The 27,896-nt window shown below is 46.4% G+C and overlaps 1 protein-coding gene across 8 annotated transcripts; it reads left to right on the top strand.

The window, feature by feature from the left end:
• The first annotated feature begins 751 nt into the window (after positions 1 to 751).
• On the top strand, positions 752 to 27,896 carry hmbox1b (homeobox containing 1 b). 8 transcript variants are annotated; one of them, XR_003274622.1, is made up of 11 exons: positions 1,600 to 1,850; positions 3,418 to 4,110; positions 11,830 to 11,915; positions 13,701 to 13,811; positions 16,496 to 16,649; positions 16,861 to 16,943; positions 17,318 to 17,413; positions 18,679 to 18,773; positions 22,249 to 22,332; positions 24,107 to 24,738; positions 27,572 to 27,896. XR_003274622.1 is itself a non-coding variant. In XM_026194383.1 (10 exons), the coding sequence occupies exons 2-10, from the start codon at positions 3,431 to 3,433 to the stop codon at positions 24,248 to 24,250; spliced, it is 1,533 nt and encodes a 510-aa protein (XP_026050168.1). In that variant the 5' UTR covers positions 752 to 1,567; positions 3,421 to 3,430; the 3' UTR covers positions 24,251 to 27,894. The 8 variants fall into 8 exon arrangements, 7 of the variants coding, with proteins under 7 accessions (XP_026050168.1, XP_026050167.1, XP_026050165.1 ...); XM_026194383.1 differs by lacking the exon at positions 1,600 to 1,850 and adding an exon at positions 752 to 1,567 and having other exon boundaries at positions 3,421 to 4,110; positions 24,107 to 27,894; XM_026194382.1 differs by lacking the exon at positions 1,600 to 1,850 and adding an exon at positions 752 to 1,567 and having other exon boundaries at positions 24,107 to 27,894.

The following is a 27,896-nucleotide window of genomic DNA, read 5'->3' as shown; positions in this document are numbered from 1 at the left end:
TGAAGTTCAGACCAAGTATCAGAATTAGGAACAAAGGTGACTTTAAGGGACTTTAAACACGGTGTAGTAGATGATCCTAGATGGGCTGTGGGGTTTACAGAGAATGACTGCAGCTCTCTGGGTGAGAATGTTTTGTTGATGTCCAAGGTCATAGAAGAATGGACAGCCTGCCTTGAGCCAGTAGAAAAGCAACAGTAACTGAAATAATCAGTTGTTACAGCAAAGACATGCAGAAGAGCATCTCTGAACATGCAACACATGTTGAACCTTGGAGCTGATGGGCTACAGCAGCAGAAGACCCCACCGAGTGCTACTCCTGTCAGGAACAGGAAACTGAGGTCCACACCGCTTCTCCGATATCGGACAACACAAGATTGTCCAATTGATGAAACTCTACTGCGACCTTCAGATGGTATTTTCAGAAAATGATGTAAACAACATGAAAGGATGGAAGCATTCAGCTTTGTATCAACGGCTCAGGATGGTGTGGGGATGTTTTCACTTTGGACCCCTCAGTACCAGTTGAGCATCAACTGCCACCTGGTATTGCTGCGGACCATCCCTCTATGACCACAGTGTACCCATCTGCATTTCTTACAGTTTAAGTCCAAAGCAGCATTTCTTTATCATCTAAAAAACAAACTGAGGTGTACTGCTTTAATCTTTTTCTTATATTCAAACATCCCAGAGTTTACATGCGTGGTTGGCCAACTTCGCACTCACAGAAAGAGTCTCACTGGTCCACCTCACTTCAGATCGACGCTGGCTGTTATGTGTCCTACAATGTAAAATCAGTTTGACATCCTTGAAGCAGATTCTTGTTTTGCGCCGCTCTGCGTTGTTCCTGTTCTTTTCTATTCTGTATTCCACATTTCATATAATCTTGATTATTGAGCCTGTGCTCCAACCAAAGCTGTTTAATTGGCTGCTCTTCTAATCCGTCTCCTTGGGTCTGATTACTGGCACCAACTTAATTAGGGGGTTTTCCACTTCATTTAAAGACTAAGTGGCCTTTAGAGTAACAAGTAGGGGCCCCTGTATGGTCACACTGCAACTGAATTCGTGTGAGGTGTACAGAAACGTGTCGCAGCGGTAATGCGGTTAGATGTGCAGCCGGCTGGTGGCTGCCCGGTTGGCCGGTGAGGTGGCACGGGTCGCCTGGTGCAGCTGCTGCGGGGTTAGGGAGAGCAGCCGCTGTGGCCACATTAAAAACTGCATCACTGTTTTTTGTGACAACTGTAGATCAGCGAGCCATCAGCTCCCCCTCTCCCTCGTTTCAGGGATTTGTAGTCCTTAGCGTAGGGAACGCCGCCGCGTGTTGGAGGCCTTTGCGGGAGTGAAACTACAGTTCCCTCAGAGCTGCTCGGAGGTGTTAGTTGTCAATATGGCTGTTGTCAGACAGACAAAGCAGAGAGGCAAATAATTCGCCTCTGATTAGAAATCCTTGGAAAAGGGTCGGACAGGGCACTGTTCCCAGCTGCTTCATTGCTCGGCTGCAGTAAACGACACCGCGCCGCTTTGCTTCCGTTACAAAGTTAAATGGTTAAGTGGACGATTTGAACCCGAGGTAAGTCCTGTTACTCGGCTCTCTCGACACAGAAAGTGATGTTATTAATATCAAACGCTCGCTAGCCAGCGACGGCGGCTAACGTCAGCTAGTATCGGCGTTGGCACGGCTAGCGTTGTATGCTAATCATCGCACGAGCCCACGGCGACCCGCGTAGCCCACCTCAGGTGGCTAATCGCCCTCCGCGATGCCAGGGGGCTGTTGTCAGTGTGGATTCAGCCTCGGGGGGCAGTGAAGAAAACGAGAGCAATCCTCGAGTGTTACGGAGGGCTCGCCGTGCTGGGTAATTTTGACGTTTAGTCAGGGCGGTTTGTCCGTGTGCCGCACGGAGCGCTCGCTAACGTTAGCTTTCGGGCAAAGGGCGTGAAAGCTGGCATCAGCAGCGCTTCGCCTGCAGCGGTGAAAGGCGCGACGGATCTGTGCTCTCACTGCGGGCCAGCAAAACAAAAACACATGGAGGGGGAAGAGATGCCGCCAACTGCGGGGCGAAGCGCTTTAAGACTGGAAGCGTTTAGAAAGCTGCGCTGTCAGACAATCTAGAGTTTGTGTTTAACGACACCGTGGCTGTGTTTTTATTTTGTTGTAGTTTTGCTGTTGGCATGACAAACACTCTCCGAGTTCGTGAACTTAGCTGCGCTGTTATCAGGGGTCATCCAAGCCCGATAGGAATGCAGACAGCTCCATCTTTAGCTGCTTTAGTTACGTGCAGGGTGAACTTGCCTTCTGGGTGAATGGGTAACTTACCCACTTGATCACAGTGGGCATGAATTCAAATGTTCTTGTTTGTTTGCAGCACACATTTTTCTTTCACTTGCATGTTTAAGCTCACTAATCCAAATCCAGCGGTCTTCTGTTGTGTGCAGCCCGTCTTTCTGGGGTGTGACAGATTTTGACTCTGCTTGGTAATGATTTACAGCATTAGCAGCTCACCTTCTAAACACCAAGGACTAGTTAATGTTCACCTGTCAGCGCTGCAGAAATAATGTGCTCAGACCCAAAATGACCCTTTACTGCACGTGTCTGAAGGCCTGGTAATGGTTTATGTGCCAGTGTCCCCCCATTATTTATGATAACTTCAAATGCACTCAGAAGTCATTTATGTTTCCTCCCCCCTCCGCTCTGTCCTCCGCACAGTTTGGAGAAAGACAGATGTAGAAAAATGCCAGTGACCCCTTTTAAACCGTTTATCATATCGGCACAGGTCGGGCTGGCACAGAAGATGGAAAATCTGCCGCAGTCTGATTCCAGTTGCATTGATTTTGATCACAGCAAATTGCTCGTGAAAAACATACAGCGTGGGTGGTGCGCAGAGCCGAGGATGTATTGTGGCTCTTAAAGAACGACAGACAGAATGTTAAGATAGCATCAGCTGTCAAGGTGACTCTGGCACTCTGTGCGTGTTGCCTGCTGCTTCCCAAAAATAGCTGATTTTTATGCCCTGCCCCTCCCCTCGCCTTTTTTTCTTTCACACTTCTGTCTCTCGCTCTTGTCTTCCTTTTCTTCTCCGCTGCCTCTTTATATTTTCTTCCTGCAGTTTTTTATTCCCCTCCCTTCCCACCCGTTTTATGCCTACTTTATCCCTCTAACTCTCCTCCGCTACCTTTATCCTCCTTCCCCATCTGTGACTGCGTTCCTTTTCACTCTTTGCTACTTAATCCTCTCATTTCCTCTGTCATCCACCATCCCCTCCACTGCCTGACTTGCTCCTCCTTTCCTTTCCTTCTCCACTTACTTTTCTAAGGATTCCTTCCTACTTTCCTCAACTTGCCCCGTCTGCATTTCCTGTTTCCTTTCCTCGGCTTGTGTTCCTCTTGTGTTTCTCAGCTTGTCTGTATTGTGTCTCATCTCAGCAGCAGCAGCAGGATGTCTGAGTTCAGCGAGGAGCCGCGCTTCACTATTGAGCAGATAGATCTGCTGCAGCGGCTGCGTCGCACCGGCATGACCAAGCAGGAGATCCTGCATGCGCTCGACACTCTGGACCGGCTGGACCGGGAGCACGGCGACAAGTTTGGCCGCCGCACCTCTTCCTCCTCCTCCTCCTCGTCCTCCTACGGCGTAGGCGGGGCCAACAGCTGCACCAACAACTCTGCCTCTAATACTACTACTACCACGTCATTCAACAATAACAACACTGCCTCGGCAACCACCACCTCTTCAGCGTCATGCAATGGCGGCGGCATCAACAGTGGCGGTGAGGGTGGAGCCGCCGATCACGCCGCCGCTGCTGCCTCTTCAACGACCTCCAAAATCTCCACAGCCACGCAGACGCAGTTCAACAGCGCCGGGGGGCTCTCGCTGTCTCCCAGCAACAGCTACGACACGTCCCCGCCTCCAGGGCCGCCGCCGCCCTCTGCCATCCTGCCGTCCCCGGTCTCGCTGGTGGCCCTGACACAGAACGGCCGCGACAGTCTAGCTGCCACCCCCAACGGAAAACTGTCTCCGCCACGCTATCCGGTGAACAGCGCTGCAGCGACGCGAGCGTTCGGGTTTGAATCTACAGAGGAAGATCTGGATATCGATGATAAGGTGGAGGAGCTGATGAGGTGAGAATGACCAGAGAAACTTTGTCGAGTCTGTTTGTAGAACTGGGAAGAATAATGCACTGCACAAAAACGTCACCAGAGGGCAGTATGTAGTAGTACCAGGCTGCTGAGCTCAGTAAGCTGTGAAAGATGGTGACGGGGAATAATACTGCGGGGTGTAAATGGTTCTTATATAGCGCTCGTCCGAGCACTCAAAGCGCTTTATACAGCTAATTCATTCACCTGTTCACCCAATCACACGCTTAAGTATCTAACATTCATACACATTCACACTCCGATGGACGCATCGGAGAGCAACATGGGGTTAGTATCTTGCCCAAGGATATTTGGCATGCAGCAGCCTGGGATCGAACCACCGACCTTCTTAGTGGCTGATCCGCTCTGCCACCTGAGCTACAGCCACCCCACACTTACTGCTAGTGAGTCACTGCTAGGATGGTGAAACTTCAAGCGGCTAGTCTGAAATAATCATCGACACGCCTCAGTCTAGTGTGGCGCTGTCCACAGTCACAGTACTTTCACAGAAAACACACGGACGACACTGAAACTGTTTCTACAACTCGATGCCTGTTTTCCTGTTGTTTTGTTCTTAAAGGTTGCAGCCGTCACTAGGTTGGGGGATTGCTTTTTATCACCAGTAAAGCTGGTAAGGTGAGGGCTAATTAGCAGGAACTTCAGTTGAAGCTTCATTGTGTGCAGCTGCTGCTAGAACTATACATGAAGCTGTAGATATCTCATGTTCATTTGTGTTCATGACCTGGGGGCTCTAAATGTAATATCCATGCTGTTGCATTTAGCTTCATGTTGCATAAAATGTCTTTGGGAAGCCTGTCTGTAGGTGATGTTACTGAACAGTGATGAAATGATTCTTGCTTCACAGCAAGAAGGCACTAGCAAAAAGTTACGGGCAGATTTAGATAAAAACCTTTGGAGGTGATTGTGATTTGGATCCAAATTTGTGTGAGAGGAACAAGATTGGACACTGAAGAAAGTATTGCAAACGTATCTGGATGCAAGTGCCCAGCTCGATGCACGTGGAGGGAATTTTCTGGCTTGGCTGATCGATACACCTCGAAGTCTGAAACAGCAGCAAGTGCAAGGTTGGTTCATCTTCTCAGGGAGTCATTTGTGATCTTCATTCTGAGGTTTATCCCACTTTGTCACTTGACTTTTACCAGTGGGACGTCGGGATGTGCGCACCGATGAGCTCATTAGTGAGCTCGTAGTGTTACTGATTGACCAAAGCTTTAGGAATCTATTTAGCTTGTTTATTTGTACAAAGCTCATTTGAGTGAACACACAGCAATTCAGCAGTGGGTTTAAAGCTGCCTGGGTCCTTCCTGTGGAGAGTCTGCATGTGTGGCTGCTCTGGTTTCCTCCTGCAGCCCAGAGTTAATTGGTAATTCTAAAATTGGCCGTAGGTGTGGACTTGCGATGGAGAGAGCGTGTAAGTGTATAGATTGGAGCCCTGTGCGAGTGTGGCTTGTTTGAATGGTCAGGACGACAACAAAAGCACTGTGGAGACGACTGTCCATAAAGCTTGAGGGCTTTTCCCCTTTAACTTTCTTTACCTCTTATATCATATTGTGATGATGATGCCCACTTGAGGGGAAATCAGGGGCTCTACAGTATGAATGTAACATGCAGCTAACAAAAAGTTGAATTTCACTCTCAAAAGCTTATTTTAGCAACATGTGGTAGCAAGGTGCTGTCGATTCCTGAGACACCCACACATAACAGTTACTCTGAGGTGTCAGAGTTGTCCACACTCCACTATAACACGTGTTATACACAATTTAAAAAAACCTTGGTTTCTCTTAGAAGGATGTTTTCTGCTGATAGATGGAGGTAACTTCCCACAGTGGGGAGCTGTGCCTCGTTTGGCCCACAGGTGTGGGAGGGTTGTCTGTAATGGCACAAATAAGAGGGTAAAACAGGGTTAAGGGCACGGTTTCACAGTAATGGGCTCATCCAGTGACGTGTGTAAGGAGTTTCATTCATATAGACAAACGCGTCATTTTCTCCAGTTTGTGTTGTAGACTTTTGCAGTCACAGCGTCCTCAATCTGACTGTGCGGCTGCACCCGTTCCTGCGTGGTGGCCTTTCTGCCAGCGGCACTTTAAGGCGGCATTAGAGCAGGGCGATATGACCGAAAATATTTATCACGATATACATTCGAAAATTTGTGATAACGATAAAACTGACGATATAATTGACACGAGGCAAAATACTTTACAACTCCAACTTTATTAGTGCAAAAGACCCAACAATGTATTTTCACTTAAACAAGCAGCTGTTTTTTGCATTAAAGTTATATAAAATGTAACAGTGCAAATTCCTCGCTGACAGTTTAACCAAAAGGCATTTCCAGTGGAAACTGGCCGACATGTCCTCAGCATAACCAAGTATAACATCCACAAAACTTAAAAAGAGGTCATACACACACAATACGGTAACATTATGTTGAAGCACAGCACGTATCACTCCGCGAGGCTCCGCCTACGATAGCCGTAATGCTCCGACAATCCATCAAGCGGTGCGGCTTCGTAGCTTAGCAAAGTCGTACTGAAACATTTGACAGATTTTCGAGCACCGTGTACATAAAATCGTTTCCCGAAACACAACCAGAGTTCATACATAAGGCGCACGGGATTATAAGGGGCGCTGTCAACTTTCAGAAAAATCAAAGGATTGATTTTAAGTGCGCCGTATTTTCCAAACAACACGGTAATAACGACGGCCCGCTAGCATGCGCTACCAAAAATAGTGCTTTGTTGTGTATCTGACGGACGAAAGCTAAACCAGTTCCACACCAGTGAAGCTGCAGCGTTTTTACAAACCAATTCAGGTTCATCTGTTTCATTCAACGATCCGCTTTCGCTCTTCTCATTCTGCGTCGCCGCCATGTGCGTATGTAAACCTAGGCGCTGCGCATGCGCGTTTTACCCATATTTCATTTTCTTATCGTTGCCCAACATTACATTACCGTGAACGGTATGATATAGCCCCGCCCTAGGCAGCATTCATCTAAAGCCACGAGTTTGTCTGGGATGATGGCCAGGTGCTAAACGGCCGTAAGCGTGGACTCCTAAAGCTCTTTGGCAGCCTCGTGCCAGTAAGCAGTCTGAGAGTTGAGTTTGTGGTCTTGGCAGTCATTTTCACACATCTCCACACCTGATTGTGCACACTAGTGTGTTTCCTAGTTTGTCTTCAGCTCTATTTTTGTATTGAGCTCTATATTTGTCAGTGACCAAGTCAGTTCATCGTCTGTTTATCTTCTTTACTAAAGTAATAACTGACCTGGAGGGGTTGAAGATGGCGTTCTTTTTTTTAAGGTCGTATGTGTGTGAAAGCGTCTCTTTTACACTGTGTCGACTGTTTGCACGTCGCTGCTCGCTTCACTGAAAAGATGAAATGACAGGGAGAAACAGGTTGCTTTGAGTGGATCTCACAGTGAAGGAAAGTAGAAGTATATGGAGACGAGGCATTCACTGCCAGGACTGGTGCTTCCTGTGTCCTTGCATCGTTCCCTCCTCGGTGTGCGCTCCTCACCGCGGTCGACACATAAACAGACTTTTATTCTGCGCTGATGTTAGCCGGGAAATAAATCAAATGATTTTTTTATTGATAAGGATAGAAGGCCAGTGAGGTGCAGAGCCTTTTCTCCTTTAAGGTTAAAAATAAAAACCCAGGCTGTAGGTTACATATATTCAAACACAAACCCTTTAGAGCCCACCATAGACCCAAGTCTGCCAGAGCTTATCTTTATATTTTTACATGCTGTAGTGCAGGGCTCGCAAAATCGCTAGCCCGATGTCCTGGAGCTAGCGATTTTTCCAGTCGGGCTACCAAAATCTATCTCTGCCCTGCCCGTCGGGCTATTGTAGGAAGGAAAAATATATGTCAATGCTTTTGCATTCTTTCAGAAATGTAGCTGGGTAATTATGTCATTGGCATCGGTGAGCCACTGTCAATATGTGACATATTGAAGTCGCGTTTGAATTTGCGCTTGTTTTTTGCTTTCACTTTGCAATCGTGCGAACTGTGTATAGAGAGCGACAGCACTGATCTGTGAGTGATGATAATTTGCACCAATTCCTCTGACATCGTCTTATTAATCGTTAGCTTACTATGCAAACATGACAAGTGAAATCTCCCACAGCTTAAACATAGCCATAAAAACTGCGGCCTGGGACAGGCTGAATGCATATAACTCCTCATATTTCAAATGCAAAAGAAATATTGTGCTAGCTTATGTGGTTGCAATTCTACCGGCATTTAAAAATAGTTGTGCAAAACGGAGCGTGCACGCTTCGATAGGCCTTGAAGGGTTAAAGCTATCTGGATGTGTCTATGCACTGGAAACTCTGCACACACAAAAAGCCTTGTACACGTGGGTTTCCATGTGCTTCTTGCTTTCTAGGAAAAGGATTCATGTTGAAAGATTTCAAATATCCGTTACCAGAATTAAAAATGTTCTTAAAAAAAAATCTCTTGTTACACAAATTTACCTTCACTTGGAGATTTTAGAAAAATGGAGGTGGAGAGGGCAGAGGCAGCAGTTCATGTGTCTCATCTACTACATCTACTCTTATTTTACAGTTTGTTCATACAAAATGTTTTCATGGTGAAGTCTGAAGTATTTGTGAGCAGCATTATCTAGAAATGTTTTTGAGCCAAATGTCTGATATGATTTCAGGAACCTGGAATTTCAAAAGTGAAGCTAAAGTTTGACACAATCGTCTGAAAAATGGACGGCACAGACAGGAGCTCCTCGTTCTCTCGCATTTGATGCAAAACCGTTTCTGTTTGCATCCGTAACACTAATGATTCTTCATGCTGCACGATCTGTCTCGTGCACCGGAGCTGTTGTATCTGATCTCACTTGAGTCAAAGGTGGTTTAGTCTGAAGGCTGAGCGTTTTGCTTACACAGATTACGTTTTCATACCACGTTCAGTATGAGCATGCACCACTGTAACAGCACAGCTACAGACCAGTAGTCCTTGGACGAATCCTGGACGTTATACGCTTGTCTCACAGAGATGCAGCATATAGACCGTTACACATGTACTAAGAAGCGTGTTGGACGGGGCTGTGACGTGTGGATGGGCCCAGGCACCGTGGGCCCTTCTATTTCTGGGGTTTTTCACGTGACGTCACCCTGTTGACAAAGTCTGTCGCTCACAGACTGACAGACACACCTGCCGACGTACTCCAGATCTGTTCGGGGACCCATTTTGTGATCATCTCACACACACAGTGAAAGCAGCAGCAGCAGCGTCATCACGACTGCTGCATGTGCCCTACATTATCTGGCAGTGCTGTTCGTTCCAGCACAGAGGAAGTGGAAATGTTTTAGCTGCATCACATACACCAAAGTTGTTGTCCTCCTCGTTAATCCCCAGCATTTCAAAGGCTGCCCTGGGAAACAGGAGCCAGTCATATTTGGACTTTTTACTTTTTCTGAGCCAAGCCATCTCTGCATCTTTCCCCAGCTTGAATATGAGAGTGCTGCGCTTGTCTTCATGCAGCCTAGCCTGCCGGGGTTAACGCAGACCGTGAAACTTTGCAGTTTAGTCCCATCTAAATGACCTCCCTGACTCGGGCATTTGCTCTGCTGTCGTGAAACTTGCCTTTCCAGCTCCCGTCACTTTGACATCTGACTTGAGGAAATGTTTTGCTGTAGCAGCGCGCCCGTCTGCAGTTCAGCTGCGACACAAATGCAGATCTGTTGCCAGATTCTTACTATGAAGATGGGGACTAAAGAGATCCGGTTTTAATACCGGATAAAGAGACGGCAGCGTTCTGGTCTCTCCTTAGGAGCAGAGCACGTGATGGATGAGAGTTTTGGCTCGTCCCCTGCGTCGCCCACAAAGACGTGCATCCTGTGAGGCTTCAGAGCAACCCGAGCCGGCACAGAGGCACTTTTGTCGGGACGATGCACATCGTCAGAAAAGGGAACCGCTCGAGTTCAAGCTGATCTCCTGTAAGAGGGAAGAGAGAACAAGCTTTGTGTTGTGCACCTCTGGAAACATTACATGAAACTGCATTTAGTAACATTCAGCTTGGTTAGGTTTTGAGAGCAGAGGCTCAGAAGTTTTTCAGGCCCATTGACAGGTAAAGTGTTCATAATCTATTAAAGTGTGCGTGTTAGCGCCTCGTCTCTTCCTCCTCTAAGCACTTCACACATGCGCTGTCTCCTCCTACTGCTGTGCTGTCCCGCTGCCTTCAGCTGCCCTGTGTGAACTGTACGAGTAAGAATAGGCTCCGTCGTCAGCGACCGGCCCGCTGCTCACTCGCGCTGCCTCTGCATTAGATTACGCGTCCTTTTTAGAACGACCGAGAAGTTAAGTAGCGTTCAAAAGCCCTCGTCTGCTGCAGGGCTCTCCAGCTTCTCGCTCGGCAGGACTGCGGGGGCGTGACACGAGGTCTCAGCCTGTCCGCGGTCCACGGTGCCCTTTCCCTTTTTTCTCACTTTCAAAGTGCACACTTGCTTCTCTGCAGGAGTTTGGCCTTTGAGTTGGCACCCAAAACATCCCCCCCTCTCCTCCCCGGTCTCGTAGCTTGTACAGCAGCTCGTGCTACATTGATTCACTGGTGTCGATACAAGCAGCGTTTTTTTCTTCAGGCTCTAATTTTAGCCCGCGCCGTGAGAGGCTGGCGTGGATGATATTGATGCTGGATGTCAAAGAGTCGTGACGCATTTTCATTTCACAAATATGCCAAACAGAGTGCTTAGGACTTTGATGCGATTTCCATTTTGACTGTGTGAGCCTGGGATAGCGGCTGGTTCAAAGGCTGCTGTGATTGTGGGGTGGGGGGCGGGGGGCAGGGAGGGCGCCTGCTGGAAACGCTGTCGTGTAAAAAACCTGAATGCACTTTCAGATTCAGACACGTGTTCAGTCTGTGCTAGACGGGAATGAAGCTGAGACAGAGTGTGCGTGCGTGCGTGTGCGTGTGTGTGTGTGTGTGTGTGTGTGTGTGTGTGTGTGTGTGCGTGTGTGTGTGTGTGCGTGTGTGTGTGTGTGTGTGTGTGTGTGTGTGTGTGTGTGTGTGTGGGAGGGGAATGGGCTTGATGCCAGAAAGCAGGGTGGGTACACTGTGACTGCACATCCTGCGTTCCTGCGAGTCTCTGCATGCTTTATATATATTTATTTTCCTGCTGCTGTGAAGTCAGATAGCGGACACATGCCCTTTTTAAATGCATTTTGAAAATATAGATTACTGGATTGCGGCTCGGCTCTCAGAGCCGCTGCCTTCATGTTCGTCTGAAATGCAATGCTGATTACGTGGGAGCTATAAAAGAGGGGGAAGCCACGGTACATGCTGTCGACGTGCAGGCCAGAGCAAAGAGGAGCTGCGGTTTCGTAGGTTGGCCGTGAATAGGTGCAATAAAGAAACGCATCGAATCATCATGAACGTGTTATTGTGCAGAAAACCAGACGAATGGCTTTTTCCAAATGAGAATGAATTGGTGACAAAAGCATTAAACATGTATGCATTTGCCCTTTTAAGCTGGGTAATTATGCAGCAGGTTGCCTGTGTAATGGCACAACAATGAAAGCTGTAATTCACTTCATATATTTTTTACAGCTGTCTAGCAGCCAGACGTTGCCCCAGCTTCCCAAATGTGTAATAATGAAGCTGTTTTCTTTGCATTTCTGCCACCTGTGTCGAGCTGCAGGTTATGAAGATCTCTGTGTGCTCTGTGTTTGCAGGAGGGACAGCAGTCTGGTGAAAGAGGAGATCAAAGCCTTCCTGGGGAACAGGAGGATCTCTCAGGCAGTGGTGGCACAAGTTACCGGTTAGTAGCTGACACGCTCAGCCACATCACTCGCATCAGCCGTTTCCTGTTGCCATGCCACGTTCGCTCCTCCTCACTTTTGACATTGGCGTTTGAGGAACTTTGTGTTATTGTGAAAAGCTTGTGTCCTGACCCCGAAGACATCGTAGACTTGGGCTGCCCCCTAAACACTGACAAAGCGCCTGATTTCACGCATCTGTCAGTGGACCTTTTTTGTGTGTCTGCATCATCTCACACATAACAACACAAGATCATTTTTGCACGTCGAGCTGTTTCTCACAGATTGGCGGGGTGTTCTTGAATTCATTATGAAGCGAGTCTGTTCGTCGGTTTCTTCTTTGAAAGTTGATACGCTTCCTCTCATCCTCCACATGAACTGAACGTCTTGTTCAGCAGTCGTTGTCCTGAGTTCAGTGCATGAACCAGATTTGCACCTGCTGCAGGATCTCAGTGGTGACCCTGCAGTGCTGCTGCTGCTGTGCAGTGGAGCTGGAGTCTGAGCGCAGCATCAGAAGCTTGTGGATCCTGAGCCTGCACACAGCTGTTTAGCTGCAGCTGGAAGGAGAGCGAGGGCCTTTTCACACCCATGGTTTGGTTTCTCCTTACACAGGAAAATGTTTGTGAACTCATCAACACGTGAGAATATTTAGTCCTCTTATTGGCCAGATGTGCCTGAGAAACAAAGTGAATATAGGAGGAAGGTGTTCTGGGTTGGTGGAGAACATGGAGAATTTTACATTAATTTCATGGCTGCGAGCCAGAACTTTGCACGCCCACCCTTTGGCATCCCAAAATGCAAAGGATACAAGACTACGGGAAGGAACTTAAATTTCCACCTCAGATCGAGGTCGCATCACGTTCACACTACAAATAAAAAGTTCATTCTGCGGTTCCGGTCGTGGTTCCTACCACACGACCGGAACCGCAGCTGGATCGTGGGTTTGCCAAAACACTCGGCCGACACTGAAGCGCAGCACAGGAGTGTGTAAACTGACCGGGGCAGTGTTTGCATGCCCACGGACCAAATTACTAAAGGCCCAGTGTCACAGGCCTAGTTTGAGATCAGTTTGCATTGAAGACACGCGGGTGCCTGTGTTCACTAACTAAAAGCTGAGCAGTAGTAAAACTTGCAAACGGGAAACAGAACTTTTGCACCACATGTTTCACAACACGTGGTGCAAAAGGCGCCACACAAAGGGTTTTAAAATCACGTTTGTCCCCAAAAACAGCATGACGCTTCATATTGAGCAGAGGCAGCTGAAGGCCAGTCGGTGCTCTGACATGAGGCGAGCTGAGGCTGTACGGGCGAAGCTTGGGCCAGTTGTTCTCAGGTCAGGTTTAAGGTGGAGTGCAAAGAAAGGCTGCTTTGTTACCAACAAGTCACCTGTATAATTCTGAACTCTGTATTACAGTTGACCCGTAGAAGAACACCCCTGTGCTGTTGCACACATTGTGGGTTTGTTGTTTTTGTTTTTCTGCAGGTATTAAAGTCACACAAAGGAATGTAACTAACATTACTCAATAACCAAACAGGTGCTGCAAAATAAGGCCAGAAACCGTGGCATTTAAAAAGTCGTACAGCTCAAACTCAGACCCAGCTTCCAGCAGCGTTTGACTGATAAGTGATGGAGGAAGACAGAAAGTCTGAACTTATGTGAGAGGAAACGCCGTGTGGTCCTTTTCCTATTCTGCTCTGTGTCTGTTGAACTCTTCCAGTGCTTGTCTACACTTTGTGCTCTGTGCAAAAACTACTGTGATGTAATTTGATGTGTGGCTGCTTTCCAGGCATCAGTCAGAGCAGGATCTCCCATTGGCTGCTGCAGCACGGCTCCGACCTGAGCGAGCAGAAGAAGAGGGCTTTCTACCGCTGGTACACGCTGGAGAAAACCACACCAGGTACATCTGGCTTGATTAACTGGCACAATATGTTTTGGCGCTTTGCCCTCATTCGACAGTTGGCAGTTGAGAGTACGTGATCGTGGGGGAAGGCGTGACCCTGCAGTTTGTGTGTGTCGCTCAGTGGAAGCAAATCGGAGACGATCTCCCCTCCGTATAAGATCTGCTAGTCACATGCTTTGAATCTTTTGCGCCAACCGAATCTCGAAAACGTCCGTCTTAGCGATGCACACGTACACGAATAGCACATTTGACTGCGGCTGTTGCTTAGCAGCACACGGTCTTGTTAATTTGTCATTTCTGCAGCAGTTATGAAGGATCAAAGCAAACGGAAAGGCTGTTTCACCTCCACCGAGGTAAGAAACGAGGAGAGCAGAGTAGAGTCAGCACAAACACAGCCTAAGTTGATGAGAGTCGGGGAGGAGCAGCCGACTAGGAAATGAATAAATAATTGTTTTGTCCTGAGCATCCTTCACTCAGAAGGCAGCAGAGCGGCAAAGCAGAATGAAGATGGAAGAAGAAACCTCGCAGTGAGCTCCGCACCAGTGTGGATGCCCCGTCGTCGCCTTCCACGTGACATCGCTGCATTGTTACAAGCCGTTCAGTCATTGCACTGGAGATCGGTTCACCGCCACCACTCTAGTCTGAGGTCTCCATTTGGCTTTGATTGGTGGGACAAGGTGGGAGGGGCCAAAGTTTTCTGTTGCTGATGAAGCCATAGTGTCAATCTTGGTGAGAAGTCTCGAGGTGCACCTTTCCTGTTTAAAACTTAAAGACCATTGAACAAGAACAAATCTCTTTACTGAAAACAGGGGTCTCAAACTCGCGGCCTGGGGGCCACTTGTGGCCCACATCACCCCTACTTGCTCACTGTGTACACTTCTGTCTGCGTATACGAACACGGTGGGAGCAGAAGTGCTGCTACGTGGGTTACTTTGGTCGTTCGATGAAAGGCTTCACTTAGTTCAAATCTGCGCTCACGTTTGTTTGTTTTACAATATTTGAAGTTTAAAAACACAAACACTGCTTTCTGTTTGTTTTGCAGTAGAACAGCAGAGTGGCCCTCAGCTTGTTTACGTTTGACAACCTCGTTTAAAGTGTTGAAAAAACAGTTTCGTGTTTGGCCTCGTGGCTTTAAGCAGAGCTACAAATTAGCCTGGGTTCCCACAGTTGTTGCCAGTGCTAATGGGAACAAAAGGTATGTGTATTTATGTGGACAAATGTCTCCCAGCATATGTCCCAGTTAATTGTTTTCTTCAAAGCTTGTTTCATGAGTCGGTCCCAACAGCAAAGACGTAAAGATAGCAGCAGAGTTTGCCTCTCTGAGCTCAGCATGGAGGCAAAGAAAACTCGCTGCCTCCACTGTTAAATGTTGCTGTGATAATAAAGTAGTGAACATCTTCTGGTATTTGCAGAAATGTTAAATGTTAACAAAAACAGTTTGAAAACTCGGAGGTGCTCTAAGAAAAGTGGAAGAAGAGCTCCAACAAGAAGGGACTACAGGAAGTGACCCGGTGATCAACTAGGAAAGTAAGAATCTGCATCCAACTCGAGTAACTTGTAGCTGTGTAGCATCAGATTCAAGGTAGGACTGCAGTACGAGAGGCATGAAGGTTTCCTGTGTCGTCCTAACTGATGACTCTGTCACTTCTTCCATATTACAGTGTTTTGATCACTATATTATGGAATCTACTCACTTAGAGCTCAGCGGCAGTTAAAGATGTGACTTTATTGTGTTAGATAAAGAAATGTTGGAACCAATGACGTTTGTTTTAGAGAAATGTGGCTGTCAGCAGAACGACAACGGTAGAAATCTAGAAATCACTACTACACCAAAAATGTTTCCAAATTATGTAAAGATTTAGGATTTACCTCTTAGCTCTTGACCTTCAGTGAGGTCATCTTAAATTATCCAGGTGTTTGACTGTCACGATGTCTTGGATTGGAAGCCTGTTGTAACGGCGACTAACTGTCCCAAACTGAAGAGAAAAAAACTATTTGTTGTTATCAAGTAACTTTGGGTTTGCTGCTGTGTGCACGGTCATCCTGACTCCACACTGTAAAGGGTTAACAGGCGAAACGAGAGGCCGGCGCGTCCTTCAGATCCGGCGTGTGTTTTCTGTACCGCCCTATAGCCAGGCAGCAGACGTCCCACGCCCTGTTCTCTGCAGCATGTTCCTCGGTGGAGCCCCGCCAACACCATCAGCTCTGGAAACTGCTCCAAGCTATTTATGGCCAGACTGAGCCCGACCGAGCCCAGCACCCCCCCACGCACGCACCTGCGTCGCTGCTGCAGAGAAAACTGACTCCTCGTTCACGGCTTTCTGATAAACCGGCACCGGCCAGGTGATCCGGTTCGGCCTTGTTAAATGTCCGAGCTTTCAGTGTAACGTGGCGAGGTTTACAAGAGAGCTCGCTCGGTTTCTTTTCTGCTGCGATCGTTACCTGAGCTGACGCGAGTTTGGTGTCCTCAGCATAACTAGTTATCAGCATAACTCGTGAGATTACCAAAAGACGATGTCGCTTGGTTTTTCACGAAGGACTCGGGGCTCTGGCTGCCAGAGCGACCACGGTCCTCGCGCCATCACATCTCTGCGCTGCTGCTCTGTCCTTCTGTCACTTGTGCTTCCAAACCACAGCGACACCTGCAGACTTGTTGACTCTGAGTAATCCTCCTGCTGCAGGTGCCACTCTGAACATGCGACCAGCTCCGTTACCTCTGGAGGAAATGGAGTGGAGGCAAACCCCGCCCCCCCTCACCACCGCCCCCGGCACCTTCCGCCTGCGTCGGGGAAGCCGCTTCACTTGGAGAAAAGAGTGCCTGGCTGTGATGGAGAGGTGAGGTCCAGAGGAAGTGTGCAGAGATGATAGATGGTAGGAGCGCTTCATAACGTCGCTCTTATTTCCTCCAGGAGTCAAACGGTGCAGCCAGCAAAGCCTCGCACGCACTCAGCTGCACCGCGTGCACGACAAACAGCAGCCGCTCCAGTTTGTTGACATCGTCCTTGTGAAATTAATTTAATCACTGTGGCTCTTGTGCTATTTATAGCTACTTCAACGACAACCAGTATCCAGATGAGGCCAAAAGGGAGGAGATAGCAAACGCCTGCAATGCTGTTATCCAGAAACCAGGTAAACCAGCAGGTGCACGAAGCTGCACACGTGTTGTTAACTGTAATGAGTGATGGCTTTGTTTGCTGGCTACAGAACTGCGTCTGCGTGGTGCAGATATTGAAGCAGCTGTGAAACGCATCGTGTGAAATCTGTGCTCAGATTGACACAAACAGTCACTTGGACTTGAGGACGGCGTGACGTTATGAATGTGCTCGTTTTGAGCCGTAATTCATAATTATGACAACATTTGACACAAATGTCTTAAAGCATAAAATGACAACATCAAGACAAGTCGTATCCAAACGTGGCCACACTCGGAGTATTCTTCTTCTTCCTCATCCCAAATAAAAGGTTTCAAATATGGTGATGCTGTGTTTGTATGTTTCCTCCAGGGAAGAAGCTGTCTGATCTGGAGAGGGTCACTTCTCTGAAAGTTTACAACTGGTTTGCCAATCGTCGCAAAGAGATCAAGAGACGTGCCAACATTGGTAATGTAGCTCTGTTTAAATTACAAACTGTTAATGAAATGTGTGTTACTGTGTCCCTGCCATGACCTCTGCAGGGGGCTGGCAGTGAGGAGGACGGCTGTAGCTCGGAGGACTTTCAAACTGCTCCAGCCAAACTCGGGTTCTTTAGATATGCCGGCAGTAGAAACATTTTTTTATCAGATGTTTGAGCTTTTTCACATTTTGTCAGAAGCATTTTAATCAGTGATGCGAGATTTTAGTAGTATGGTTTCTTTAGTGAAGCTTTGGATGAGCCTCCTGCTCATTGGGGTTTCCGCTCTAATCCGGTCTGGACTTTGGTCACTGCAGCTTGACTTTATTTCCTCACTCTTCTGTCATTGGCTAGGTTCGCTGACGTCCCTGGGGTCGCCGTGTGACCCAGCGTGGGTCGAGCTTTGGCTGTCGGACTGATGATGGGCAGCAGCAGTTGCTTCTTTCCTGATTGGCATTGTGTCGCCTGAATGCTCCAGACTTGCAAACTAACAACACTTGTGCTTTTATAGATGTGCTCACACTGCTGTTGATCAGCACCTGGCTGCTGCTTACCGTCCTCGTTACGATGGAGGCAGTAAGGCTGCACTCGCACGCTGCTTCTGCTTTGGGGCTTAGTGTGCAGTTCTGTGGTTGATTTCCATTATGACCTTATATGTAAAACCTTGGAATTAGAAGACGGCGTGTTTCCTTCTTAGCGTGACGGCAGCTGTTCAACAGTGTAACGGTGAATTCGATCTGTCACATATTTGTCAGCCACTTGTAATCTGTTAAAACTTTGTGTCTGGGCCTTCGCTTGCTGTTGCAACTATAATAAATACAGGTTAAAGAGGTAGGGATGTTGGTTGCATTAAAGTATACGTAGAAATACAGTTTATAAGTAAGGTGTAATGTCCATGGGTGTTGGCAGTGCAGTTATCCTCCAATCAGGGTGGAGGTAGGGCATGTCTGACAGCCTGTGGGTAAAAAGTCTGTTCGTCCTCGTCTTGATCTTAAGACTCTTCGTCTTAAGTTGTCTCAGCCAAATATTTGCAGTATTACTTCACTGCTTTCAGCTGTTTACTTCATCCTTACAGCAGCCTTTTACTGACTACTTTCAGACAGGTTCTTTTACTTTGGAGCATCGTTTCTTTCAGATGTATCGGGGCTTCTGTACAACCTCTCGTTGTGTCGCTGGCTTACAGTCACTGCTCTCATGTTTTGTAGTATTGTCAGTGATGCATCATAAGTCTAACGAGCCATCCTCTTTCTCCAAGAAGCCACAATCCTGGAGAGCCACGGGATAGACGTCCAGAGTCCAGGGGGACACTCCAACAGCGACGACATCGACGGGAACGACTTCTCGGAGCAGGTAGTGCAGAATGAACATGTGATCGTACTGAGAAAAGACGGAGCAGCTTTCTGTCTTCCAGCTTTGTTTTCATAATTGATCAACAACAAGCACGAAGCTGCGAGCTTCTCTTGTTAGTGAGCTGTGATCTTTTCTTTTACATGCTGCTCATTTCAGCTTTGTTGACTGTTCTGTCTAATTGGTCTCTGTCTCGTTAGTGTTAATAATCCCAACACGCAGCTTGCAGTGCACCCTGAATATACAAAGCACTTCAAGTTCTGTGCATGATTGAAACTTGAAAGGCGTCAGTGAGCAAATGTTCGTGCCCTCGTTTTGTCCTGTTACCAATGGAAACATGTCTGCTTTACCTGAACACACCAGCTTACTTATGATTGCTCAACATGCAAATCTCAAGCAACAAGGTTACATTTCAAAATATACGCTGCGGCTCCAGCGTTTTAGAACAGCCCGATTTGTCCAGTAATTTATTGCAGTTGAAGTCATTCGGTCCAGTGAACAGCTTGAACTGGTACAAAGGTAAGTGGTGAAACACCACAGGTTTAAAACAAATGATCCCAAAACTGAAACACAATGTCCGTTTCAGAACGATACAAAAAGACCTTTTCAGGGAACAACATGGGTTAACTGTTTGAAGCTGCAGTAAAGGAGGTTGATACGGCCTTGAAAGCTGCTGCTCCAACTTTCCTGGATCACTTCAGCCCCTCTGCCTGTAGTGTTGGAGCACACTGTGGTACCAGACCCTGGACAGCATCAGCTGAGCAGTATTGTACTGCAGAAAGTGTTGGCACAGAAATGGTGAGAAAAAGGGAATTAACCGTGGAAGAGACACAGACCGCCACAGAAAAGTAGGAACGTCACAGTGTGAGCGAGTCCAGTTTCCTTCAGCATCAAAGTCACTCAGAAACAAAGTGTGACAGGAAGATGTCTGCAGAGCCAAAGACACGCCTGAGTCAGAGGACAGCAGCCGGTGTGATGGGCGGCTCACTGCATCCTTGAGCAGAACCGTTTTTATCATTTAAGGAATGTTTCTAAACTCGGACTAATGGTGTCCAAAGCTGAACTTGAGATGATTATCCATGCTTTTATTTCTTGACGTTTAGACTCTGTAATGGTCTTTTTACTTGTTTTAATCAGCTTTAAATCATCTTCAGACTGTGCAGAAATATGCAGCACGACTTTTAACAGGCACCAAGCGAAGATCTCATATCACTCCAGTTTTGGCCTCCCTTCACTGGTTGACTGTAAGTTTTAGGTTTTAGTTTTAACCTTTAGGGTCCTACATGGTCAGGCTCCCCAGTACATATCTGCCCTGCTGAAACGCCATTCTGCTTCCTGAGCTCTGAGGTCATCAGATCAGAGACTGTTGGTGGCCCCACGCACTCGATTTAAAACTCGTGGTGATCGGCCTTTCAGCCAGTGCAGCACTCCCACTGGTTTTATTATTTATGTTTTTGATTCTGTTAAAAAGCAGCTGAAGACATTTTTATATCGGCAAGCTTCTAATTAATTGGTTGTATTTTACTGTTTCACATTCTTATTTGTCGTATTTCCATTCTTTTCATCTTCTTTGTTGTAAAGCACTTTGTGATTTTTATCTGCGAGAAGCGCTATATAAATACATTTTACTTACTCACAGCACAGCAGCTTCAGGCACAGAGTCATCGTGGTCATAGTAAGTCTCAGTTTCAGCTGTGAGGAGAGGACGGGCTGCAGCAAGAAAGCCATCAGCAGGACGTCAGAATAAGACAGAGGCTTGGTTCCACAGTGAGTGCCATCACCCGGCTGTTTGCTGATCCAGGGTCGGTGACTCGCACAGAGTGAGAGGCACCCTGAGCAAAACAGCTACCGCAGCATCCTGCAGCACCGTGCAGGACCCTCTGGTGTGGACCCAGTCTGTCAGGAGTTCATCCTACAGCAGGATAATGACCCAAACATCAGTCCAAGAACTACCTCAGGAAAACAGAACAAGATGGTGAGCTTGAAAACATGGAGTGTGCAGCACAGTCTCCAGACTGAAACCCCACCGAGCTGGTTTGAACTGGACAGAAGAGCGAAAGCAACGCAGCCTACAGGGTCCACATTCACGGGAACTTCTGCTACAGATATGGGAGAAGATTTGATTTCTGTTGTAGCCAGAATGCGACGGCTGTTCAGCTGTTATATCTGCCAAAGGAGACACTTTGGTCTATAAACTGATTCCATGATTTCTTTAACTCCAATCGTTTCTGTCAGAGTGCAATGAGACATTCAACTGCAGGATTTTCACAATAAAAGGCTGGAAAAGTCGGAGTTCTAAAACGTTTGACCGGTAGTGTGAATGTGTTTCTCCTGTGAGTAGGGATGGGTATCGATAAGATTTTCATGATTCCGATTCCATTTTCGATTCTGTTTAACGATTCGATTCTTTATCGATTCTTTTTACAAAGGAGGACACTAAGGTCGATTAGCTCAGAACTTTGTTTTATATCTTCTCTTTGAACAAGATAGAAACTTAGGAGTAACATGGCCTTACAAACCCAACAGTGAGATCTTAAGAGATCCAGCCTACGGCTCTTCAATGGGGTGTCACAGGGTCCCCAGGAAAAACATTGTTATTGCTACAGAAGAATATTTATTATTATTTTACATTTACAAAGTATAACATAAATTATTCTGTAGCAATTACACAACAGTAATGTCCCTGCCTACAATTAAACACATTCACTTACTGAAAATCATCTGCTGTGGCAAACGGCTGCAAGCCTTTGACCACAAACTGAGTCTCTGCTCGGTGACATTCGTCTATCCTGCCTGAAAGGAGACGCTGCCGGCAGACTGCAGCGAGAGCTGCCAGCATCTGAGCCAGACTCTGTCTGTCTCATCATGGTCACTAAATGCACAGTAATGGCAGGTTTGTAATAAGGCAGATTGCGCTAACATAATATGCACTGTTGTTGATTATTTACCTGCCGCATTAACGGGAGAGGACGTGCAAACGTTACCGCTGCTGCTGGGTTGAGATTCACGAGTCGAGCGGAATTAAAAACACGACGTTCATTTAAGGTCATCGTGTGTTTTGTGAGCAAATGCTTTTGCATATTCGTAGTGTTTCCTCCCTTAAATGAAATATCTACTTTGCAAGTATTGCAAGTTGCCCTGTTGTCATCCGTTCTTGTAAAGTATAACCAAAGTTTTGAGCGTTTGAGCCGCCGTGTTTCCTGCCAGGTAAATGACGCTCCGCAACGTGGCGACGTCATTCGGGGCGACTGGAATCGATAAGGGAATCGTTTGCAAAAATGGCAAACGATCCCAAGGAATTGAAACAGTGGGAACCGGTTCTCAACAAGAACCGGGTTTCGATACCCATCCCTACCTGTGAAGCACCGCTTGCTGTAACAGTGAAAGAGAAGAAGTCATTGTGCAGATTTTACAGTGCTTCTCGCTCTTCAGATGACCTGCTAGCTAACGCAGTAACTCTTTGTTGGAATACCTCCAGGCCTGTGACCTCCCCTATTTTGACAAAAGACCTCTCAGCCGACCTTTTGGCCTTTATCGCCTGGAGCCCACCTCGCCCACACAGGTATCCCACACACAGCAACACGCTGAGACGCTGATGTTTGTTACCATAGATTAGTGGATTGGATTTGGATTGAGTGAATCATCAGCCTTTGTCACGAGTTTCCCTTTTGTGTACCTTTGTGTGTGCGTGTGCAGCACAGCTGTAAATGAGGCCAAAGCAGAGCCACATTTGCATCAGACTGAGGTTAAAGAGGTCCCTCCATGTCCACAGTGCTCTCTCACATTTCTGATGAATATAGTAATCAGATTTCATGTCACTGAAAAGTTGATGACTTGCTCGATGTCACTGATTTTCAGGCTCTTGTCACGCCAGCGTGTTCTTAACATCCAAACGAAGCTTTTGCAGTAGACGTGGTTCATCGTCTGACTGCAGCTGCGCTGTTTTACACTCTTCAAACGTCCGTGTATCAGCCCTGCATTAACCTGACGTGAAAACATGAACATTTATTGTTGAAGCTTTGAAATATAAATTTTTTACAGTTAAACCTTTAATGATCAACAGCAGCGGTCTAAATCACAGACCCCTCTGAAATCACAGTGACTGGTTTGACCGAGAAACACAAACTACATTTCACAAACTACAATCGATTAGTATTGATTGATTATTGTATTGAGCCGAATTGTTTTCACATAATACACACAGCAGAATCCTTGAATGAAGCTGACGGTGATATTAATGTGGGGATCTTCTCTGGATCAGCACGTTGCTGAGTGACAGAAGGATGAGGTGTTGTAGACGATCCCTGCGTGTGATCAACCACATTAAACAAACCGTGAATTTGAATCCAGCTCTCAGCGTAGTTCACTGCACTGGCTTCGTGTCCATTTACACGGGCATCTGCCTTCAGAGAGTGAAGGATCGTGGGTCCCAGCACAGACATGATTGCATGAAGTCCTTCCAAACAAAAGCAAACATTTAGCCCGACAGGGGCGACGCTGTGCATCAGTAGCTGAGTGGTTGAACAATGGGCTTGGACGAGTTCACCACAAAGGGGAAAGGTTAAAACAGCAGCATGAGAAGCACAGACAGCAGCTGCAGCGTTGCCCTGTTTCACTTTGCTCATGCACAAACTCTTCGTCTTGGATCCTCAGCAGGGGCCGAGCTGAAGAGGCAACAACAGCCCTAACACGAAAGAGGAGCCCACAGAGCAGGTGTGGTCTAACAGTGCACAGCTGCAGCTGCACGTGATGATGACGTGCAAAGGGTAGCACAGGACCTGGGTGGTCCCTGGTATGGGTGGGGGTGTGGCTGACAAAGCTAAAGTGTCACAGTTACCAGGAAATGAAGGGTTTCTGTCCACTAAAATGAAAGCTGGGGCTTAGTGAGCTGTGGATCAGTGCTGTAGTGTGCTGAGGGGGGGACACGAGGGGTCAAATGCATGCAGTTTCTGTCATAGTTCAGTTTTGTGCACACTAACTCAAATTGGCAAAGCTGTGAGTGCAGTGTGTTGCTGTTAGCGTGACCGTGTGGAGACTCTAGACTCTCTGTAGTCAGTGTCAGGCTGCAGACATGAACGTTACCTCCTAACTGGGGATGGGCACCTCAAGCAAAAACACCAGGCTTTCCTCAGAGAGCCACTACTGTCACCTTGTGGTAGAAGTATCCCATTACATGCTTTACTTACTTACATACTTTTTTTTTTTTGTCTTTTTAAATGATTTCCTTTAACATGTCAAAAGCACGTGTTCTTTCCTTACCTCTGATGTAGAGACATTCTGTTTCCTGTCATGACCTTTGTCCTTGATGTTCCTCCCAATGCTCCTCCCTCTCCCAGGATGACAGCGCAGCGCACAGCGAGCACCAGGACCCCATCTCTCTGGCTGTGGAGATGGCTGCCGTCAACCACACCATCCTGGCCCTGTCCAGAACCGGAGGGGGGCCCAACGACATCAAGACGGAGTCCCTGGAGGACGAATGAACTGCACAGGACCTGGGATGGAGGAAGGGGACGAGAGAAGGGAGTGTAATAGATGGAGTTGGGGGACTGAAAAGAGACGAAAGTAATGCTACTTAGTAAAGCTTCATCATCTGCTCCTCAGCCAGCCCCTTACCAACTCTCCCTTCTCTCCTGGCCTCCCCCTTCCTCTTCCCTCCTCAGAGTAATCCTTGTCAACAGTAATTACCCCCAACCCCGCTCCACCTTACTCCATATATTGACACAGCTGGCAGAAATGGGTGACTGTAGGCCCTGTGATCTCTGTGGAAATGAGCCACAGAAGAAAAGGCGGCTCCCGCAAACCCCTCTAAACGGCGGCTCTTGTCCGGGAGTGTGAACTCTCTCTTCCCCTCAGTACAGGATACCTCTTCTTTCCTTACCTCGTCCTTGCTCCCCTTCTACTTCCCTCTCCAGCCTGGTCGTCTGAGCCGATCCTCAGTCTATCTCACCTCAACGTCAACCTCAGAAAAGTAATGTGTACTGTATATATATTATATACATGTTTTATACATATATATGTATATACATATATATGTATATGGTTCTTATGGTTCTCAGTCTCACTCACCTCATGGTGTGCTACCTATCTACCTACTTACCTGACCCTCAGATTCACCTTATCATTGTGCAATTCATCAGAAGAGCAACCTCTGGCCTAACATCTCGGGAAAAACGGAAGTCAGTCAGCAAAAATGATATCAGAGCTGCGCTGACACTCTTCTCCTCTGTCCATTCCTCAGTAGAATAAATGGCTTTCGGTTTCCTTGCAGTAGAGCTGCTAGGTTGGATAGAAACGTATCTGAACTTTCTGTAGTAGCCTTACGTTCACGCAGACAGACGTTGTTTTTTGCAAGCAGGTTTTCATACAACAGGGATGGGGACTGTGAATCACTGCACTACGAAACATGTTCAGCACACACTGACGATGGCAAACGGTATCAAGGTTTCTATCCAGCAGCAGCAGCAGTGATTCGAGGTTCCTTACTTGCTCTTCCTCTGGTTCTAGGCCAAACAGCAACTGGACGTAGTCATTTCTGCTCCCTGTGACACTATTGTTAAGTACTAAAGACTATGAGGATCAAGCTGCGGTCAATGTGATAATCGAGCAAACTTTGTAAGCTATCTAATAAGACGAGTTATGCTTTGTTTGAAACATCATCCATGCCAAAGGAAAAGAGAGACGCTAAGCTAATACTGATCTGAAAACAGTGTTAAAGTCCATCCAAAGTTATTTATACCAACTCCTTTGGCCTACGCAGGTTTATTTCTTGACTCAGTATAGGCATGACACTACAGCAGGTCTGTGTCAGTAAAGGTAAGTTTTAGCAACCAGGCATACAATGATAAAATACCCTGAAGCTTTTTACTACTTCTGTGACGCTGCCTCGTTATAATAGTAATGTGCTTTTTCTAATATCAGAGAGGTCAAATTAGATCAAGTCCACAGTGAAAATGGTTACAAATATCAGAAACATGTTCGAGGCTTCTTTCATCTCTGTAGCCTCAGACAAAAACTTGCCATTTCAAAGGGAATCAGAGTCACCGACTACTAAAGAGGTGATTTTTCCTTTTTTTTGCCCTGATGGAAGGATCTCCAAAACCATCTCTTACTGAATATCACTATGTTGTGAGGTGGGTTGTTCTTATTCAGTGCTGGGGGACTCGACTGTTTATTTTCTGTATTATTTTGTTTGAAGCAGTTATTTCTATATGCCAGATATGTCCTAGCACAAAGTGGAGCTAGAAGCTAGGTTTGCTCAGCTTAGCCACAGGACAGAAGCATCAAGGCCAGCTTTGTCTAACGGGAACAAACCAAATGTCTAAAGTTTATTCTTGAACATGTGACTTGCGGCTTTTCTCTGTGGCTACTTGTGGATTCTTTAACTCCGGCTTGAATTAACTGAAAACTAGCGTTAGCATTGACTGTTAGCTTAAAACACAATCATTTTTCTATTTTTTTTTTTTTTACGTTTTTTCGTGATTTATGTGTTTTAATCAGTAAAAAAAAAACGTCAACCAAGTGCACATTTGTTCCCTTTTGTAAAAAGCCTGACTTTCTGCTCAGCTAAGTTAAGCTAGCTTCTAGCATTAGCTCCGTACAGTCGTGACAACAATTTTTTAATTACATTCCCCACGAAGTCAGAGTCCCTGCATTAGCGATGGTTTTGGAGAAAGAAAAGAATATTCTACGAAGCGGGATTAAACTAAACAGTCTGCCAGAAATTTAATGCCGGTCCTCAAGTTTGTGATAGTTTGATTTGGCTGTTGGTGATCATGCACCAAATAAGCTCACAGGTTTAATACTGCGGTTAATGTCTGGTTCCTGCTTGTACACCAACTTCCAGTCCTCAGCTGTAGTCTAGTAAAGCTTGATTTAATTGTACTGCTTCAGTAAGTTCAAAGCTGCAATACAGTGGCTCTCAACTGGGACCTGTGTTTGAAAAAGAAAGAGCTCTCAGCTAAAAACAGTATGTATTTATACTCATTTTTATGGTATTGTACAAAAACAAATGTTTTGAAATGAATCATGCTTTTTTTTTTCTAATTATTTTTCTCTTTTTTTAAATTCTCATTATTTGACTGTTTTGCTCATCCCTTATTTGACTGAACAGCAGTCTTCCCGTTTGTATTGGACATAGTAAGCTACTTTATGAAAAATAAACCATGATGCACCTTAATGAAAATTAGTATTAACTAAAATTAGTATTTAACTAAGTATTGATGTTAACTAAACTTTACATGTAACCTTTAACAAAAAGTCCAATTTCCAATATATGATGGGGAAAGAAGAGAAATTCAAGTAGAGCTGCTTCATTCTAAACTAAAGCCCCAGTATGTGCCAGTCTCTTTGGTAAATAGCACCACACCAAACTCCCTGGTAAAATCTCCAGTTTCTGATTTGAACCAGCGCACGTGTAAACCGTGCACCCGTTTTTGACTCGGACAGATTGAAGCATTCATTGAACTGAGAGCGTGTCTCTTTAAACTACTTGAAATGATCACTTTTTTTTTTCCTTCTAAAGAGTTTGGGGGGGAGTTTGGCGTGATGTTCCCCTACAAAACATGCTGCGTATTAGAACTGGTGAAATTAGCATGCATTCAGAGATTATTCCCACTATGAGACACTTTTAAATGAACTGCCTTTGACTTTGAGAGATGCCGTGGCCCAGTTAGCAAGTACAAGTTTTAATCCGCTAGTATTTTTGCATGAACATTGAAGCTTGACAGAAAAGTTCATGGGGTGGATGAAAGAACCCTCAGGTGCTCACAAAGTAGATTGTGCTATTTTTCTTTTTTTTCCAGAAGAAAACTGGAACCCACCTCGTGCGTGACACGGGCACTTCCCCACTCGCTGTCATGCATACTCAGTGGAAGTGCTTGCTTTGAAGGGGCGTCCTCTCTTGTGGTTGTCAGGGTCAACATGCCTACGTGTCCTTGTGTGTCCCCTAGTGCAACACCATCCACTTCATCCCAGTATAGCTCAGAAAAAGAGGACTGAATGCTGTTGTATCAATCTCAAATCTAGTTATGTTCAAAATTACTGTATTGCCCATTTCAGAATTTAGTGCCTTTTTTGGACAGTAGACTGTTCTGTAATTAAGATGTAGTATATATACATTTTTTGTAC

The sequence above is a fragment of the Astatotilapia calliptera genome, chromosome 15 (genome assembly GCF_900246225.1).
Source record: "Astatotilapia calliptera chromosome 15, fAstCal1.2, whole genome shotgun sequence".
NCBI classification, from domain to species: domain Eukaryota; kingdom Metazoa; phylum Chordata; class Actinopteri; order Cichliformes; family Cichlidae; genus Astatotilapia; species Astatotilapia calliptera.
This window is presented reverse-complemented; position numbering and strand designations above follow the sequence as displayed.

What these genes read in the sequence shown, in the direction of transcription:
- hmbox1b (XM_026194377.1), top strand. Translation starts at nt 1,687, where the DNA reads ATGCTAATCATCGCACGAGCCCACGGCGACCCGCGTAGCCCACCTCAG. An exon ending in CGGAGGGCTCGCCGTGCTGG is followed by an intron (nt 1,851 to 3,417) that starts GTAATTTTGACG and finishes GTCTCATCTCAG; the next exon opens with CAGCAGCAGCAGGATGTCTG. An exon ending in AGCCCACCTCGCCCACACAG is followed by an intron (nt 22,333 to 24,106) that starts GTATCCCACACA and finishes TCCCTCTCCCAG; the next exon opens with GATGACAGCGCAGCGCACAG.